This window comes from Rousettus aegyptiacus, unplaced genomic scaffold (genome assembly GCF_014176215.1).
Source record: "Rousettus aegyptiacus isolate mRouAeg1 unplaced genomic scaffold, mRouAeg1.p scaffold_m13_p_15, whole genome shotgun sequence".
NCBI classification, from domain to species: Eukaryota; Metazoa; Chordata; class Mammalia; order Chiroptera; family Pteropodidae; genus Rousettus; species Rousettus aegyptiacus.
In genome coordinates, this window is record NW_023416290.1 from 43,245,423 (window position 1) to 43,266,984 (window position 21,562).

Genomic DNA, 21,562 nt, shown 5'->3' on the forward strand with positions numbered 1-21,562 from the left:
GGAAAATGCAATTCTTTAGAATACATTTATAAATCACATTTCACGGCGAAGAATTTGGAAATCATTTCCAAATACAAGTAGTAGTGAAAAGAGGGGTAGGACTTCGCACAGAAAGTATTTGTTCACAAGCACCTAGGGCAGAAAAAATACATTGCTATCATCACTAAGTGAACTAAAAATTATGATTGAATTGTCAGGTTTGTACTAAACCTACAAGACGCCAACACTTCTGGACAAAAATTTAAATAAATAAATAAATAAAGCAAACCAAAAAATCAGTCAACAGAAAGGAAAGCACATTACTGACTCTAAAATGAGCACAGGGGCAGGAATGAGAACAGAAGCATTTGTGAACCATGTGCCTGATAAGGAAGGTTCCCCCACAGATTATTTCTGGCTTTTTAATTTTACTCATCACGAGATGGAAGAGAACATAATAAAATAAAGTTGAATACCATCTCTTGAGTTGACTTTGTCTAAGCTCACAGTTTTCAAAAGCGAGTTACCCAATTTCATTCTTGAAGTAAATTGAACAGGGAGTGATATTTTCTTTTATCCTTTCAAAAAAGTCAAAGAGCCTCCCCCTGAGTATAATTACAAACCTAAGCTAAAGGGTCTTTATAATCAGCTACTTTAGACATAGTAAATAAAAAATTATACTATTAAAATACATACGATCAAAAAACATTTTGGTTATAAATATAGATTTAGATTTAGATATACATGTATATGTATAAAAATTTTAATAGGCATACTAGATTAAAACAATAACAGGAAACAGTTCTTAAATTTGTAGTAATAATCCCTTTCCACCACATTTAGAAGGGAAAAGGATGGAGAAAAAGAAAGAATATGGTGTCAAATGATCTCTTAAAATTAGCAAGATTTTCTAGCTTTCACATTACTCAGGAATCTTTGAGATCCCTTAGCCTGTCAGTCAATAGTGATGTTTCTTTTTAGTTCAGAAAAGGGGGCACCCTTGTTAGGAACTCCATATATAGTACCTGTTCTTTAAAGTCATGTGGTAAGTATCATGAACGCTCATAAACGTTCCACAACTTCAGGCCTTGTAGTAGGCTTGTACTACTTCCCTACCACATGACATTTTGGTTGATGAAATAAAAGTGCGCACACCCAGTGGCACTTCCTGACCAAAGCGAGCAATTAAGGTGATCATTTTATGAACTATGTAGATGTCTACCCAATGTATTGTATACTTGAGACTAATTAAAATACATTTTTAAAAAGGAAGAAAACAAAGACTCTGCCTAATTGCCATTTGTGCCTTTTTTCCCCTTGCCATAGCAGTTATGGGAAAATATCCTGGAAGGAGCTTCTATAATCCTAAGACTATAGATTGCTAGTGCCTATGCTAAGCAAAGTCCACCTGTCTCTTGGATTGGTAGACTGAGAAAAAATTTAACTCATTTTATAAAATTACTGAGACTACATTACCTGTTATTGCTTCATGACCTAGGCTAGTCTAACAGATACAAATCACACATTAGTCAAATTTTATATTTTAAACTAAATGAAGTAGCTTCTGCTCACCACTCCTATAATCTACTAAGTCAGAGTAAAATAGAATGCAAACTTCACCTTCTATAAGCTAATCAAAAACTGGTGCTCGCTCACACACACACACACACACCACTAAAAAAGCTAAAGGTAAAGAGTGGAGAAATAATGGTCATTCAAATTTTTTTTGCAAATAAATGTAGGTGAGAGTGTTATCTTGATATTTTGAAAGCAAACATTGACAGAATAAATGTTATTTAAAGTTATGAAGTCAAATGCTTTCAATTATTCATTGACAAAATTTGGTAGCGAGTTTCATTGGTGAATAATTTATGAAGTCATTAATAATGATGATTATAAGAAAAATGAGAAATAATATCATTGAATTTTTCTTCTATAATTATCCAGAAAAGACTCAGCAAGGTTATTTAACATATTCCTCAATAATAAATGGCTTAAAGTACAAGGCTCATTAATGCATATTAGATGATTTCCACTGATTCAGTTGAAAGAGTGGGAATGATCATAATATGTATTTTTTAAATGTTGACTACAATCAATATCAATGGCTCTAGATACAGGAAGTATTCAGTTATATAGCAATATTTAAACATTTTCACATTTTCTCTCTTCTAATTTTTCTTTATTCCTTTTTCATCTTTAATTTTATTTGTAGCTCTTGCCCATACATAGATTATATGTTGAAAGTAGTTTAAAATAGGAAAAATTCTAAAGTTTGATAGTTGGTGGAAGAATGTCATTGTATGAAACAAACTGATTTTTCTCAAGACCTTGTATATTTATGGTATATTAAAAAATGAACCATAACTGTAGTATTTGCTTTGTTAATATAGTTACATTTAGTTAAACCTGAGAACTATCATAGAGGTAAATTTTTCCCAGTTAACTGAATGCTTTCTTTTTGAGATTACTAGGGATTACTAAAGAAGACAATCATAAAAATGTCCTCACTGAATAATCTACTCCCATATGCCATATAACATCCTTTAATCTCTGACCATTACCAACAAATTCTCTCCTTTATAGAAATTGTCTGCAATACGATTCAGGAACAATATGCTTTGTTCACCAGACAGATGCTGAATCAAAACAGATCAGCACTGAAGATGCTCCAGTTTATAAAGAAGGAAAGGTAGTCTCGCAAGGAATCGAAAATGGCCTTTTAATAAAATGTTCCAGGGCCAACTGCACCATGTTCATTACTAAATTTTTACTTGTTACTTGGGTATGTATCAATGAATACTCAATTATTTTCTTGCCTATAAAATTTTGGTCTATCCTCTGAGGATTCACAGATGTTCTGGGATGAATTTTTATTTGTCTAAGTCTGTAATGGCGGCTGCTCTCCTCATTGACAAGTGATTTGGATATTCTTGATTTCCATGAATTCAGAGCATTTTGCATATGAAAAATTTGCCTCACTGGATATTTACTACAATTCTAGAATCTTATAAAGCTGTCAACATAAAAGGGTTCTAGTTTACTAGGTTTTAATATGAAGGTTGGCAAGTTTGTAATCCCCACGAGCTCAGTAGATATAATGAAAAAATCAAAATACCTAATTAGTAAGTTGTTATAAAGGTAAAATAATTCTTATGTAATCCTTAGAACTATCCTTACATAATAAAAACAATAAGCATTAACTAGTTTATTATTATTGTTGAGATGATACTACAGACTGAATGTATGCAACCCCCCAAAATTCATGCAATGAAATTTACCAGTGCCTTAATCTTAGCCTTCCCAGCCTTCAGAAATGTCAGAATTAAATTTTTGTTGTTTATAAGCTATCCAGTATAGTATTTTGTTATAATCGTCTGAATAGATAAGACAGATGGCAAATAGAAATTTTTCTCAACTATCTTCCATTTCTGTGCAAATTTTTTTATGTGTGTGCAAAAATGGAGGACACAAACTTTCTGCCTACTGCTGATGGTCTCTCATTTATGATGAAAACATTTAGATGAACAGCAGTTGCCATATTGTCAAAAAACATGCTTACTATCTCAAAAACTTTCAAATATACTTAATGACTTACACCTGCTTAGAGAAAAAGTCTCAAGCTCTTTATTCTGGGTTTCAAAACTCTCCAAAAGATGATTTCAACTGATCTTCTCATGGAAATTATAATCTTTCCTTTCTACCTAGCCAAAGTCAATTCACGTTTAATTTCCCCAAGTGATACGTTATCACAGCTATAAATATTTACATGACTACACACATTACATATAACTAAATGCATTTGTTCACTATCCCTAGAAAAGTACTTTCTCTCTTTTTACCCATTACAATATCTTGAAAGTTTCTGGTGAAGAGCAAAGAAACAAGAAAAGATCATTATTAATAAATTTTAAGTTGAAATTAAGTAGAGGAACAAGACAGTCACTCAAGCCAGTAACTTGTTACAAAATTAAGACTTTGTTTGTTTGTTTAATTGGTTAGATTTCGTTTAAGGGAAAATGTTAAGCATTTACATAGGCTAAGAGTAAAGAAAAAGTGGTAATAAATTTTATAATCCAGACTGCAGGGAAGAGAGTATATTAGATGGTATTGCAGTTAAATTGCTTAAATCCAAATCTTAGCTCTGCCTTTCACTAAACTTGGGAAATATTCCTAACCTTATTGTGCTTCAGTTTCCCTATTTAAAAAATGGGGTCTAGATGTATCCACTCTATATAGAATAAACATGAAGTTTAAATGAGTTATTACATGGATTTCAAAACTGTGACTCAAATGTTATGAGATAAAAAGGAAAGCAATAAAATATAAACGTGTAAGTTATTTTTCAAGTCTCCAAGAGTACTCTTCCTCTCAAGAAAAAATTTTCAACATTGTTAAATTTTCACATGTTATTATTAAGGGTAAGGGGAGTCAAATATTTGGTGGTGGAAGAAAATTTAACTTTGGATGGTGAACAGACAATGTAATATACATATGATGTATTATTGAATTGTAAATTGAAACCTATTTGATTTTATAACCAGTGTCACCCCAATAATTTTAATAAAAAATAAAAAGATTTCAACTATCAAATTCTATGTGTTTTGAATAAAATTTAGAGCAATGAAATGCCCAAAGTTTTTATCAAGACTTAATACATTGTTATGTGATGATTTTCAATTGCATTGACAATGAACTCATCATCATTTTTAGAATTTTTTTATTCTAAAAAAATTAGAAGATCCTGTCATTTTAGAAAGGATTATGAGAAATTAAATCATATAAAATTTTCAGAAAATCTGGAATAATTGATATTGATTTTATAAATATGTAGTTACAAATTAATGCTAAACATAAAGTTTTCGTAAACTATATTCATAATGAATTTTCTGTGCAATATGTCTAAATATAAAATCTAACTTATTTTGGAAATTAAGTAAGCATCTATTGAATAATGAACTATAAAAGAAAATTGATGAGCATTTTTATTTTAGATGAATATTTAGAAAATTGAGATGATATTAATACAGAAGCATTATGCTTTTGGTTCTCTTCTCAGATAATTAATTTGCAGGCCAAATTCCAAATTTATAAATTAAGAAAGATTCAAATTTCAACAATAGGCAAAAATTGGTTCAGAACAAATCTAGATAGTTGGGTTTATACATCACTTATAATGGCCAGGGAACTTAGGCAGGGACATTTTGATTATACTGATTCTATGAATACAGTCCTTAATCTTTCAAAATCAAGAGATAAGATGTGATGTAATCCTGGGAAGCACATTCTCTGAGTTTATGTTTAATGATATTGCAATAGACACAGGTGATTAAAATATACTGTTCCCTCTTCATGATGTATTTACTTACATAAGAATTTTTTTACTCTGCTTAGTAAATTTGGTTTTTATTCACAATTTATTTGCTTTTATTTTGTGAGACCATGAACTAATCATGTTTTTCAGATGTGTTTACATTCCCAAATGGATTACAACTAAACATAATGCTAATTTTGTCAAGCATATAAGAATGCAGAACATTCAATTGTTTATTAACCTTGCACTTGGTTTCCTTATTCCTCTGTTATTTTCTATTTACATAGGCAGCCTTATTTGTATTTATTTCATTTGCTATGTGTATCATGTTTTATGCTGTATCAACTGCTGCTTTTTATATCTACAAATTAAATATAAATATATAATAACTAACCTTAATATGTTAACATAGTTTGAATGCTATGGTAACCTCAAATATAAGAAAGAATAAATAAAGAGAAAATTGTCTAGGTCAAAAAAACACAAGGAGTTAGTAATATAAATATGAGAACAACAAAAGTGACAGACAAAATACTTATTTTTGGAGCCTCTGTCGTTTTTAAGATATTTACTGCCAGTTTTACAGTTTTACATACGTAGTAATTATACAGTAAAAAAATTGTTTCTGTTCTTTTGAGTCAGCTCTGCAATTGGGAAAGGCCTAAGGAAAATAACTACAGAAATATTTTAGACTTTCATTACACTGTGTAAGGAACTAAAAAGTAGAGTTTCTGAAGATATGTAAGTTTCTACATTTAGATTCTGTCCTCTATTATTAACCGTATGCAAGATCTTTCATTATTGAATGGCTCAACTGTACACATAGCCTACAAAGGATAGAGGTGACCAATCAAACTGCACGGGAGAAAGAATCCAAGATGAAAAACATGCAAAATGTCCTTCCAGAATGACTTGTATAAAATTTTTTATTACAGTTCTTTCTTAGCACAAAAAAGAAAAGGAAAAAAAAAAAGAAAGAAAGAAAGAAAAAAACATGAACTTTTCACATGGAGTTAGTCTATTAAAACATGTAACAGGTGGCATTAATCAATGTCTTTGGTGGGCTACCCACCTCTTCCTCCATTTATTTATCCTAAATATTTGCCTCTTCTTTAGAGTGGTAGCTTTACAAAGAGTAACAGAATACCAGATGGTCATTACTGTGGTTCACTGAGTTTATATCCTAGCAGGAAGTTAGATGATTGCTTTTCAAGGTTCTTATCACGCATTGAACAGTCTATTTCACCACAGGGAATTCTGAAGCTGTCAATATATTTTTGGCTAAGTGTGCCCTATCATATTTCCTTTAAGACATGGTCTCATATATCATTTGAATGAGAGATAATATGATTTTTCTGTCTACATGTTTTGAAATGTACACACATGTTAGAAATTAGTTTTGCTTAATGTTTATAGAATTCTATTTTTATTTTGGAAGAAACATTATAAAACTTCAAAAAATATAAACTTTCCTCAATCTGGTTTTTTCATTTAGAGTAAATACTTTAAATTCTTATTTGTCAAAATAAATAGATAAATAAGTCCAAATAAACAAAAGCTTCTATAGAAGCATATGGTGCAAAGTTACACAGGGCATAAACGAGACTCAGTTGGCTCAAAAAGAAACTGACTTTGGTCTTTGATTTTCCAAATATACATTGTCCGTATTTTTCTAGGAATTGTATAGTAAGAAAAAGAAGTAGAAATAATTCTAGTAAGGAAAAAGAATACAAACTGTTATAAATGAACAATACATCATAACAAAATACTAAAAAAAAATACAGATCTAATTAGTGTCTATTGTCAAAGAAAATGGATTAGTTTAAAATAAGAATGCTGGATGAAGGAACAGAAAAGCTTGGACAATAAAGTAAAGCAACAAAAGTATCTGAGTTACATAGAAGATGAAAAAAAAAAAAGAAAAAAAGTAAATAGCTTCTTAAATGAACACACAACTCACAAATACCAAATGGGGAAAATAATGTGTGAGTTGAACGTTAAGAACATGCTGACTGCTAAGGTGCAGCAGCAGAGCTCAGGCCAATTATATGGCAAGCATGGAAGGTCCTGATTTTCTTTTCTAAGTATTAGAAACACACGGAAGGCCATCGCCTATTGCTTATGCAAGAATACCACTGTTTTTGCATAGAATTAGAGGAAATACATTTGGGCAATAATCCACATCACCAAATAGATCACCTGCCCAATAAAAGGTCCCATATTCAATAGACTATGAGTTTCATGAGGCCTGTGGCAGTTTCATTCATCACTGTACTTAGCAGTGTGGCCGGTGCATACTGAACCTTAATAGACATCAGTTTAATTATTGAATATACTTCAAACAAGAGAACCTCCAGAAATTAATGACTCAGAAAGGCTATGTTAACCTAGGGAAACATTTTCACCACTGATGTCTATTTCTTGCTGATCCCAACCTAATTTGCTAGGCTAATGTGGGGCTTACTGTTCCCCTTAATCACAACTCTGAGAAAATTTAACTCCACTGCCTATATGGTTCTAGATCCTAGATATGCCCATTGTCTGGTGCTTGATTTTCAAATGTCTCTTTAGATTATGACAATAGAAATAAAGTAGTACTTACTACTTGTTGACTATTAAAGATTAGGTATTTTATATACATTAATATGATCCTCATCATAATGCTGTAATGAGTACTTCCCCTATTATAAAGATGAAAAAACTGAGATCTAAAAAATTAAATATGTAGATAAAGGTTCTATATTTTCTCAGTGGCAAAGATGTAAAGTAAATCAAAGCTTTTATTAGTCCAGAGTCCACTCTTTTGTTTTAAAAAATACTCTCCATTATGTCAGAGCTCTAGGCACATGGTCAACTGTCAATAAATATTTTTAAATATTCTAAACAATATATAACAATAACTAATAGTTATTACTTCTATATTAATTTTAAAATTACTTTTTATATATTTAGAACCAATCTACAAGTTTTATGTACTTCTCTATGCTAGGCATTATATAAACGTTTTAAAAAATATTAGGTCATTTAATATAACATAACATTCACCATCTCCTGAGATAGGTAAAAATATTCAGTTTACATAAGAAACAACAATCTCAGTTACTACATGGAAAAAGGCGAATCAACTCACAATCTTATACCGTTGAAGACGAATTGTGTGTCCTTTGCTCCATCATGCTGGATACTACTAAAATAATTTAATCGTGACATTTTCATCATTTTATCACACAAATGGACTTTCAGAACAAGATTAGGGTACATGAAAGGGCAACTGAGTCTTGGCCTTATTGCTGACGAAACTGCCTGCAGTTTTCCAAAGAGAGATGGAGCAGCGGCAAGTGACCGGGACACTTGTAATTTTTTCCTTGTGGCCTGACATCATTGGAATTTGCTGGCATTTTCTGAGGTGATGATATAACTCTATTACCAAAGGATTCTTGCTTAACTTGCTTATTTATTAAAGGCATGCGCAAATTATTTTTCTCATTGCCATTAAATACAGCAGTTCATATAAAGAGATCAGATCACTTCATGTGAAATGACAGGGCTAATGAAAGAGAAGTGTAGTGTCCAAATAATGTTGCTCAGAAATAATGGCAAGAATGGCGGAGAAAGTCAAAGTCTGTGCTAGAACATTTCATGAGTTAATATTTTTAAAAAACATCTTTGTAAATCAACTAACTTAAACCATAAGAGCGCCAATTCTCAAAAAAAAAAAAAAAAAAAGATCCCCTCTTTACTCATGGTGTAGCTCATAACATTCTGACATTCAACAGCGTACCTAAGTTATTTTTTTCTTTGGCATAGAACAGGTTATCACTAACACTATGATTAGGGAGCTACACTAAAACATTCTCTTCTTGGGGAGTGGATTTAAGGAAAAAGAGGAAGGTACTTCATTAGATTCTCTTTAAAAAAAGGAACTACATATTTCAGCTGCAAAACAAAAACATTAAAATGTAAAGTTATAGCAAACAGAAAAAAACTGGACTCTGTTTTGATCTAGTATAGGAAATCTCACAATAAAAAATATTTTCATTTTTTAATTTGCAGCTTATTATGTTTAAGCACTATAAAGGAATGAATAGAGGTATGACACTGAGTTATTTATGTGTTGATTTTTAATTCCATAAAATGATTTCCAGTTTTCTTCATTTTAAATTATTTTTTCCTTGGGTTTTAGCAATAACCAGATCTATTATTAATGTAGAATCATATTTCTGGATATCAGGTCTCAACATTTATACATGCATAAGTGTGTAGTCAGGACATATACATAGAATAAATGGCATTCTGTCTTCCCTAATGCCTTTTTTAGATGGTTTCCAGAGTACTGAGCATGGGAACATGTAAACCCAGTGAACATCCACTAGTCCCCTTATCCCAGTCTGGGAATAGCACATCCATTTTACATTGTCTGCTTCCTACCCTTAATTAGTAAAAAGTGCGGGGAGCGCCAGGATGAGAAGGACTCTGAGGCGATATTAAAGCTCAGTGGGAATAAAAATTTTGGACTGTCTATGAAGGAGAGCACAGAAAACACATGCGTGCCAGGGATTTTCATTCCAGACTTTGAGCACAGGATTCACTTTCACTTTCTATAGAATACTGTTTAGCCCAGCATCTGATAGTTAGTGCCTTTTACAAATAATAGCAGATGGTGTTGATAAAATTCATCTTGCCTGTGAACAAACACAAAAACCCTTGCACCATAACCTCTAGGTTGATGCGGTATTCATTTTTCTTAATTAAACTATCATTGTTAGGAAGCATTGAAAGGATTCTCTGAAAGCAGGAGTTTCATCAGTGAGAGACTCTATGTAAACTTCAGGGAAAGCAATAAGCAGATCATTATAGAGTTATCTGCCCCCTGCAAAGTTAAACAATGAAAAATCAGTACATTATTAAGTGGCCAACAGCATAGGAGGGAAGCCATGAAATGAACAGTCTCCAATCTTTTCTTTCAAACTGAATGACAACTATACAAAATCCAAATATACCATTCCTGTATATTGTTTGTTTTAATAAAAAATGTGGTTAGTAGCAGATAAATTGCTCTTTAGAAAATCAGATTATGTGCTCTATGAAATATGACTTTATAGACTTTTTATGTTCAGCGAGTGAATGTTAGAAATCCACAGAACTACTTTTGAGGCTAGAAGGGAAAATGACTACCTCATTGAAAGTGTTCTTGCTCTATGTAGTTTGTTTTTAACAAGTCCTCTATGCGAGTGTCTCTTAAAGCACTGTCCCTAATTGAACTAACTTCTATTCAACTCTGAGAAATTAAGATTCTCTTTGTCAAGGTGCCTAACAAACTCTACAGATTCTGATATGAAAGCAATTACCCCGCATTATTGTAGTAGTATTAGCAGTAGCAACAGCATCTGCATCAAAGGGAGCTAACTCTGAAAGAATGTCATATATGGCAGACTTTGTACTAACCCACAGGTAGAGGCTATCTTATTTAATCCTCACAACAAATGAACAAGTAGCCCCCACACACACACCCATTGGCTAAATGAGATAAATGAATCTCACAGAATTGATATAATTTGCCTGAGATAACTCACATATCTCTCAAAGATGGGATAAGAAGCTACTTGCTGTGTTCTGATTTCCAGGTTTCTCTTACATGCATTTATGGCCACATGTTTTAGAGGAAGCTACAAAGTAATTTAGATGAGCTGTTGGACATTCCTGTAAGCCATCCACAGAGGAATTACAGAAGCATAAGTCGAAAGATAAATGAGATTGTTAGAAAAGATAAAGCCAGAGAGAAAACAATGTTGGTCTCCAGAATTTCAATGGTCATGATTAACCCATGAATCCAGGCTCTGTATCTCTGTCCATGTTACTATATCATTGTGTTTTCCTTATAATACAAATAATGTTTATCAGCATCGATAATAAACTAGACAGCATTCTTAATTTCACAATTGCCCATGCTAAGTCCTCTAGCAGAAATATTGAAGAGATTCATAAATACAGTAAATATTTCAAAATAAAAACATGACTCTGACAGCCTTATTAAATATCTAATCATAAACTCCATGTTCTTCTAATAAAAATACAAATGCATATATATAATGTATGCATAAATATGTACATAAATATAGGAATATTTTTACTGTTTCATTTCACAAATAATGTCTTATATTAGCAACCATTTTTCTAAACTTGTCATGTAGCATATGATATATACATACATAAAATCTTTAAGCTTCATATTTTATAAAAGGAATAAATGCCAAATGCCAAATATGTTTTACAAATATTTTACAAATATACTATCTGATTACAATTCTTATTTTTAAAATGTTTTCATTGTGTCAAATATTTAATCAACAAAAAAATTAACATTATTTTTCTCCTTACCTCTACAGATGGGAACAGGAAAATCCCACGAGGCTGTATTAACTGAATTGGCTATACAGGTGAGTTGAGGGTGGCCGTCAAGGATATATCCAGTTACACAGCTATAGCGTATCTTGTCCCCAACATCAAACCTTGTACCATATAACACACCTTTGGGTGGGACTCCTGGATTTCCACAAGAACTACTCTGCAATTCTGTAGAAAGGGGGGAGGGGATAAGGAGAGTTAACAGTTGTTTTAATACATATTTTAATGCTTTATCTTTATAAAAATGTAGATACAGATGTATTTTCCTTTTAAGAAAATTCACACAAAAACTCTTCCATTTAAATACATCTAACGGTGGAAAAATGGGAAGGGTACTAAATTTTACCAAATAAGTGTCATTTTTTGTGCTAGAAAAATGTAGATAATTTATATTATTTAATCATTGCAGAAATTTTTAAAATCAGTATTACTCATATTGTACAGATAATTCAAACTGAGATTAATACTATTTGCACAAATTCTTCAAAGTTACATTTTATTAACACAGTAATAAGTAAATCATATTTCATTAATATACTCTCCATTACTCTGATGCTTGTACTTAACACTAACCAGCAGTCCCCAACCTTTGTGGCACCAGGGACTGGAGCTCCTGTGAGAATCTAACGCCTGATATGAGTTGGAGCTGAGGCAGTGACGCTAGAGCTGGGGAGCAGCTGCAAATACAGATGAAGCTTTGCTCCCCTGCCTGCTGCTTACCTCCTGCTGTGAGGCCCGGTTCTTAACGGGCCTGTTACCAGTCCACAGCCCAGTCGGAGACCCTTACCCTAAACCATGGCCATTCATTTGAAAATAATACACATTTTGGGTGAAAACATTTTTTTCACTTAAAGGAGAAAAATATAGTGCAGTAAAACTGGACAAATTTTTGAAGTTTAAAAGACCAGGCCAGAATTCCACTTTTGTTATTTCTTTAACCTTAAAAACACATAGTAAGTATAGAAAGCTACAAAGTTTTAATTATATCAGTATGTAAAATATCTGAAAAATACCTGATATATTAGAATATTTTACTTGTCTTATTAGTTGATCCTTAAAAGTATACAAGTATATAAATATAACAGATTTTTAAATTAATATTTATTTCAGAGAAAAATCCAATTTCACTTTAAATTTAAAAAAATATAAGATTTATAGAAGTAGCAGAATTTACAGACTTTAATGGGGCTAGGGGAGAATTCTCTCATGTCATTTCCTAAGTTTTCTAATTTATAAACCTTATACATATATTACTTTTTACTATCACTAATAATCAATAGACATACAAAAAGTAATTCATGGGCTTAAAAATATTCCAGTTTTAGTAAAGCCTATAGTTTATAGTATTATGCAAATGTTAATTTCCAAGTTTTGACAATCATGCTATAGTTACATATGTAATTAATATTAAGGGAAGCTGAATAAGAATATATAAGAACTCTGTACCGTTTTCACAATTTACCTGAATATCTGAAATTACTACAAAATAAAAAACTAAAAAAGACGTTGCAGTGCAAAATGAAATACATTTCTGTTTTGCCTTTATCTTTATCCCATTTGTGCAGTTAGTAAATTCCATGCGGTATCATTTTATATTAAGCCAATTAATTCTAAATCACTATAATATTTAAAATATCAATGACATTATTAAGTAAAAATATCAAAATTAAAATGCTTCATAATATGAAGTTACAACTTTACAAAAGCACTGATCATTTATGGATAAAATGTGTATACAGAGTTGAAATTTTGTATTTTTATCCATAATAGGCTTTTAGTACTTTTGGGAGTGTTTCTTAAGTGAACATTAATTTTTCTATAAAAATTTTTCAACAATAGTGAAAAGAAACCTATCAGCAAAGAATTTCAAATGAGGTCAGTTTAATCAATAAAACATGTAAGAAGATTCATAAAATTTGCATTAAATATACTCAAAATAAAGTACTTACTTTTAGTTTAAAATACTTATTCTAGTCTCAAACTTGGAAAAGTAAAGAACTTTACTAATATAAATTAAATAATAATGGTTTTTATAAATAACAGGTGATTTCCTTAAGCTTTCTCAGAATTTAGGTATACATCATAAACTAATATTTTAAATATCAGTGACCAAGGTTACTAATCTAATATTTTACCTTACTATTTTTCCCAGGCATATACTATTAAGTTCATTTTCTATAAAGTTTAATACATATTTACTGTAAATTTTAATTCAGGAAAAAAATATTTGAAATGGATAATTTTGAAATAGTTAATTTGGGGGGAAGTCATTTAATTAATTGATGAGATGTTTTCTGCAAGGGATGGTAAGGTTAATAAGTTTTGACAAAATGAATATGAATTCAATCCCTTGAAGATAATAATAACAAAGGAAATACTTTTAATGAAACTACCACTTGTAGCCTTAAATCCATCCACTCCTTTCCCTCTCACCTTTTAAAAAATAATTAAGGTCAGGACTTCAATTATCATAAAGTTATATATTTAGGAGAAAAAGCAGTTTCCAAATTATTTCACAGGAAGCAGTTAGGTGGAGTAAAAGGAAAGAGAGGAAAGGTCTAAATAGTTATTACATTCAGATTTAACTTTGATTTAAATGAACTAACATTACTCAGAACAAAGTACCTAAAGCAAAAATGGAACATAAATGAAATACATCAATGAATGAATAAGAACACTGGTTGAAATCTTAATAAATTACCAAAATCTATCCATTGCCTTGTGGCTGAATTATTTCTAAACCAATAGACATAAGAATTTAGACTGAAGAATTTAACTTCTAAATGAAACTAAAAGTAGAGAATTCAAAAATGTGTCTGGTTTTCACCTTTAGGAAATTCCTGCTTTCAATTACCCTTGTTTTTTGACCTTCTTAAGTATGAACACTACCCATCATCCTCTGTAAACTGAATAACCCATAAAGACAGTTAATTATTAAGATGCTTCACATTCAGGTTTAATTGATTCCAATTCCATATCCATTGCTGATGAATTCTATTTTTTGCTTTCTTCCAACCCTTTAATTTGGGAACTCTCTAAGCTGTCTATGACCATTTTAAGATGAAGAGCAAACAAGGATGTACTATTAACTAGAAGAGTGATATAACTCACCATTCAAAAATGCTTTATTCTGATTGAACACATTCACTTTTTAGTCCTGAATTTTTTAAAATAAATGCTGCTGTATATTTGAACTTTTTAACAAAATTAACTTTTTAGTTCATATAAAAGTTTTAGAATAGCTAAGTAAGACTGGATTTTAGGCAATATCCCTACCAGCTATGAAGAGTTTGAATTTCAGGTGAAAATATTCAGTAAAGCAGATTATAAAACAGTCACTAATACACATGGTGTTTATAATAAGTAGTGATTTTAACTATTATAGAATCATTCTTAAGGAAAATTGAAATTAAAGCAATAAAAAAAGAATTCTCATGTACTTCATCAAATGTACACGCAAGATAACCACAATGTTCCTGTCATTTCAATTAACTTCTAAGCAAATAATTGTGTCTAAAAACAGAATTGTCAAATAGACTACTGTTTTCTTCTTTCTCCAAAGATGCCACTAATATACTAATCAAAAGGTTTAGATGATTAAAACAAAACAATTACAGAACCTGACAAATACTTATCAAATATTCATTCTGTAATGCAAAAATTAAAGTGAAATGGAGTTGTGAATGCATACTGTTGCTCAGCACTGATCACTTTTTAATGTAAAAATAAGTATGTAAAAGAAACTTTACTATTTGTTGCAGCCTTATTTGAATTCTTGGGATCTATGTCAGAAGGTAATGGTAGATATAACAGAAATATTAGAGTATGTAGTTTAATAAATTGAGATCACTGGAAAATATGTGTGCTCCAGGTCCTGAGTTCACTGTTGCCCAACGTGAAGGCATAGGCTGGTCTGAAGGCATGCAGGTGCCCTCCATGTCTATTCAACAGTTTCCTACTGAAGACTGGAGAGCTCAGCCTGCCACTGAAGAATAGTCTGCAGCTCCCACTGCTCAGGCCACTGAATGGGTAGGAACAACCACTGAGTGGCCTTAAGCTGTTCTTCAACAAACTCTTACACAAAATGGAAATAAGGTTGACAGAAAAGAGCTTCTTAAAAAAAAAAACAAAACAAAACAAAATTCAATGTTACTAATCATCAGAGAAATGCAAATTAAAACCACAATAAGATATCACCTCACACCTGTCAGAATGGCTTCATCAAGTCAAGGCCGTGGAAAAAAGAGAACCCTCATGCACTGCTGGTGGGATTGCACACTGGTACAGCCTCTATGGCAAACAGTTTGGAGGTCCTCAGAATAGCAAAAATAAAACTACTTTACAATCCAGTAATTCCACTTCTGGGTATTTATCTAAAGAAAACCAAAACATGAATTTGAAAGATATACGCATTCCTATGTTCTCTGCAGCTCTATTGAAAATATGCAAGGTGTGGATGCAAACTCAATGCCTATCAACAGACAACTGGATAAAGCAGATGTAGTACACATTCACAATGGAATATTATTCAGTCATAAAAAAATAAAATCTTACCATTTGCAATGACATGGATAGACCTAGAGGTTATTATGCTAAGTGAAAGAAGTCAGACAGAGAAAGCCAAATACCATATGATTTTACTTGTAAGTGGACTCTTAAGGAACAAAATAAATGAACAAACTAAACAGAAACTGACTCATAGAAACAAAGAACTGATGGTTGCCAGATGGGAGGTATATTGGTGCCTAGGCAAAGAAGGTGAAGGAATTAAAAAGCAGAAACTGGTAGTTACAAAATAGTCATGCAGATGTGAAGTATATCATAGGGAATATAGTTGATACTATTATGTTAACTATATAAAGTGCCAGGTGGGAACTGGAGTAATTGGGGAACTCACTTCATAAATTATAAAATGTCTAACCACTGTACACCTAAAACTAATATAAAATAATAGTGAATGCCAATTCTAATTGAAAATTAAAATTTAAAAAATATATGTAAAAATCAAAGTACCATAATAGTTATTCGGTTTAGCAACAGAGTGAAGACAGATTCTATTGGAGTTGTAGGACAGAAACTGAATTTGGGAAAAAAACTTGAAAGGTTTGACCAAAGATAGGCTCATATAGTGAATGCATATTCCATGCATAGGCTCACGATTAGAAAGGGGAACTACATATGTTATTGTTTTTTTGAGGGAGATACTATAAGCTCTTCATAAGGTAATAATTGAGATCTATTCTAAATGTATATATGAGCAGAGATTTTCATAAGTATGTATATGATATGCATTATGAGTTTACAAACTTAATAATAGTATGACATCGAATATGAATAACTGTTAAACAGAATCAAAATTAATTTTTAAAAAGATAAACAGCCAAAATAATGTATGCACATAGTTGGATATGAGAATAGCAACTTTATGTAGCTGTTGATATGATTACATAAAACAATATATATAAGTCATATATATGCTTAGCAAGAACTGAAAACAGGGCAGATATTACCTCAACAAATTGCAGCTTTATCATTATAATTAATTTTGAATATGAGACATCTAAATTGGGTATGATTAAGTTATGAACTCTGAGAGGTAGGGTCATGTCTTCACTACATGCTGATACACCACATTATGTCACTCCTGCTGTCTTAAAAGTTTGTCAAAGATAGTAATTTAGTCAAGGGTAACATTTAATTAATCCTCTCTAAGTCATTAATGAAATTCAAGGGGTAATCTCAACTGCTGGTAGAAGATTTATACAACCAAATTCACCAAGCTTCTTTATCATTGTCATTGATTCATTCATTCTTTCCACTCTCGGTTGATATCATATATCAAGCACTATACCACGCACAGTGTTTATAAAAAGATATTTTTGATGTACTTACTTACTACAGCCTAAGAAGTCTAGAGTAATTAAAGAAAAAAAAGTTTAAAATAAGATTAAATATTGGAAGAGAGTAAATAGAAAAGGCTATAGGGGAACAGTTTTCATCATGTTTTCCTTGGAGAAAGTCAATAAAACTCTATCCAGCAATTTAGAAAAAGAAGAGTGATTTATACTAACAAACACATTAAAACAACTTTGGCTCTAAAAATAATTCCCCAATTTGTTAAGAACACATGGTTAACTGTGAAAGGCACGATATTTAGCAAAATATTAAGAAAATCTGACCTTGAAAATTGGAATGAAAATCAAATGAAAGGGTAACGGATACCATGACTACAGAATAGTGTAATTATTCAGTCAAATAGATGAAGCATGATCCTGCTGAGATCAATTAACAATGCTTTAAAACATTGTAAAATTACATCTACTAAGGGAAGTAAAATCAAGTTGTTTGTATTTCTTACAGAAAATTAATCTCAGGGTTTTATTTCCCAGATGATTAAAAATAATTTGGAAGAACATAAAATCAAGTTAAACCACCTAGTACTTCTCATCCTGAGACTTCGAAGCACTTAACAAACTAATGTTTTCTAACTTTTTTAGTGTTACAAAATGTTCTTTTATTACAGATATTGAACCATTTCATTCATATAGGATATAAATGGTTGTTTAAGAATTCGTTTGGATACTTTGTTTTGAGCAAACATTCTGTGAATTTTTTGAATCAGTTATTGCATCTATCATGCCCTCATGGACTTTCATTTCAATATATATAACTGAATGAAATTTATTTCTTTATACATTTCCTTCCTTACTAGACTGTGAGCATCTTGAAACAGGGACTCTAATTCATCTTTGTGCATCAAGAACTTAGCACATTGCCAGATACGTGGTTGAGATGCAAAACAGGATTGCTTAAATAATTATCTCTTTGACTAGAAATATATAAAAGATGATTATCACACAGAGTTTGTAGGAGTAAATGTTTCGACACAAGAAAACAGAATGGAACCGGTAGAGCAGAAGAGAGCTGTAGACATATTGTGAAATAAACTAGTGTCAAGATTAGCACTGGACCACAGTGTTAATACATGGTCTTGTGTACGTCAAATTACATAGTTGTGCCATTCAAATCTTTGTTTCTTTTTTATTTTAATGAAAATGCATTAACTTCTGTAAGACAGTTCCTAAGTAGGAACACAAACCTAAACTGCTGGTCACACCACAGTCCTCACTGGATGCTGAAGATGGCGCAAACATCAGGCCACATTTGCATTTTGAAAGCCACACTGAAGCTTCAGATTTGGCAAGCAAAGGACAGAGGCCCATTGCTATTTTTATTATTTTCACTTAATGAAAGGTAATTAAAACAAACTACTGGCTGATGAAGAAGAAATGAGAGCAAACCAACTTGTCAGCTAGTCTGCCTAAGAGGAAAATAGATTACTAGGTTGATTTAGGTAGGGGAGGGAATGATGCACATAGATTAAAATATATTTCAAGAAAATAAAAGTAAAAGTCTGCTGTTCAATTCCTTTTTTTTTTTTTCAAATTAAGATAAATCTTCAGGTAGACTGTATTTCCAAGGGAAGGAAATATGAACCCGTGGAAGAGTTAATGTGAAACCAAACACATGAAAAATGTATGCTATCTAGGCAACATTGTTCTGTTTTGAAGTTGGGGTATAGGCAAGTCCTACTGGGAAAATAGATAAAAGTTTTGAAAGTCAGTTCAGAGTAATAGTAAATATAATGGAGAAAATCAATCACACAACATCCACAGACCAGCAGTTACTGGATATATAATTTTGATATGTGAATAACATGCAGTTACTATTCTTTCAATTTCAAGTATCTGTGTTCTTTTTTGGCAAAATAAGTTTTACTACCTAAAATGAACTGATTATTAAATTATATTTTATTTTGTAAACTATATAATTAACAATGTATTAAGATAGATGGGTGGAAAGATCATAAACTATTTTTTTAATTATGATTATTTAAACCTAACTATACCATGTATAGCTACAAGATTAACAAAGTGAAAGAAATAAAAAATATATAATGGAAGCATATATAAGCAGCCATCCTCACTTTACAGTTTCTAAAAATGGAATAACACTGCATTTGGCATGGGTACCATTTGATAGTTTGATTTAGAATAATAGAAAAATATGAATAGACTCTCCTCTCCTTATGACAGAATTGGGACAAGTATCTGTATTAAGAGTTTTGGATAAAAGTAACTTAATTCTTTTTTAAAAATGTGTTAAACTGATTGTGGATAATTTACTAGATAATATAATCACCCAATATGAGTGAAATATGCCAGTGCATTTCAGTAATTAATCAATCACCAAATAATTATTGAAGCCTGAGGTATAAATGTCAAAGGGATACAAAAATAGGATACTATTTATGTTCTTGTGGAAATTATTACACAAACATCAATCATGCGTAATATGACCTTCTGGTAAATAAAACTGATTCCATTAGCTAAAAAAAAATTTTAAATTATACTTATATAAAATGGGGAATATTGTACAAGATAAGTAGGATTTTATTTGGAGAGAAGTCAAGAGAAGAGTCAAATAAATTATATGAATAAATGCCCAGAGAGAGGAATGTACAAGATGTGGTCAAGGGCAATATGCAAAATAAATGCCTTCAGTAGAACACCTCACATATGTGAGGAAATGTAGAATGAAACTTTAGAAAAGAATGTTAGTTAGGGTCGTACTTTGGAGAACCTTTAAATTAGCTGTCTTAGGGTCAATGTTACCCTAATGTTACCAAAAGAACCCAAAACGAAATGGCTTAAATAGATAACTATTATTCTGTGATTCACTGACTGGTCTAAACTGTGATGAATCAGACTATCTCCTCAGGTCATGAGGGACTCAGATTGTTTTTCCATCTTGCTACTCTATCATCCCAGAGGGCATTGCCTTTACATACTCAATGAAGCTGGACTGTCAAAAACACTGAAATCCAGACTACTGGGAGCTGAATCAGAAGATGTTCAGAGAAAGAAAAGTTCTTCTCCCTTCCCATTACTCCTAACAAAACTCCCTCTCCTTACTATACCCAGCTCAAATTCTAAGGTTTCCAGAAGATGCACATCTTTTTCCCATTAAGGCTAACTCCATTTCCTCATGGACCAGTGACCTAACAGAGCAGAAATGGATGGTCAAAATAAATATCCCCATGTGGATAAGGGAAGAAAACAGGGTATTCTAGTCAGTGGTCATGGAAGTAAATAGACTTTATTGGACAGAAATTACAAAGATCCTCCTGGAGACCCTGCTTCTTGTGTCCTCTGTTGCCTCCTGGCATTTCCTATTGAATAGGTTCCTTGCCCAAATTTGCTGTAATGAAATTTGAAGTGGTTGTAGGAAGGCACACACCATCCTTGAAAATACACAGCTTTTATATTCTAATGAATGTCTGGTCCATGAAAACTGCCTTAAGGATTGAACAACCAAAGGGATTTGCAGATGAGTACTAAATTTTTTTTTAGCTAACACTCCCTCCAAAATCTTATTAGGAACTGGTTTCTTTGCTTTCAGTTATTTTTAGGTGCCAGTGAATACTCACCACCCACCCACAACCTGCTGTAACCATCTCTCACGCTTTTTAATTGGTACTATCTTGGGGTGATCTGAAGCAATTAACTTGGGCAGGAATGAAATATTCTTTATCTTATCTTTTCCCCAGTGCTCCCCTCCAACCTTTGAATAAGAAAATAGGAGACTTATCAACTCTCTTTGTCCCCTGCTTTATAGAAGCAGTTGGGTTTTCCAATCCATAAATCACCAGAATTTTAGACTCTATTTCCTTCGACCTCTTCTTGAAAGCTGGCCAACATACTCCTCCTAAGCTCTCGTCTTTGTTGTAAAACTCTGTCAACGGCAGCCAGGAATAGGCAGCACATCTTAACAACATTCTCTGTAACCTCATTCTTTTCAGCT

At 31.8% G+C, this 21,562-nt stretch overlaps 1 protein-coding gene across 6 annotated transcripts in view; it reads right to left on the reverse strand.

The window, feature by feature from the left end:
• The window catches only part of CSMD3 (CUB and Sushi multiple domains 3), a 989,790-nt gene that overhangs the window by 751,201 nt on the left and 217,027 nt on the right, over positions 1-21,562 (reverse strand). For all 6 annotated transcript variants that reach the window (XM_016138158.2, XM_036232977.1, XM_016138161.2 and 3 more), the window contains exon 4: positions 11,672-11,866. In XM_016138158.2, coding sequence (XP_015993644.1) covers positions 11,672-11,866 — 195 coding nt within the window. The remainder of the gene's footprint in view (positions 1-11,671; positions 11,867-21,562) is intronic.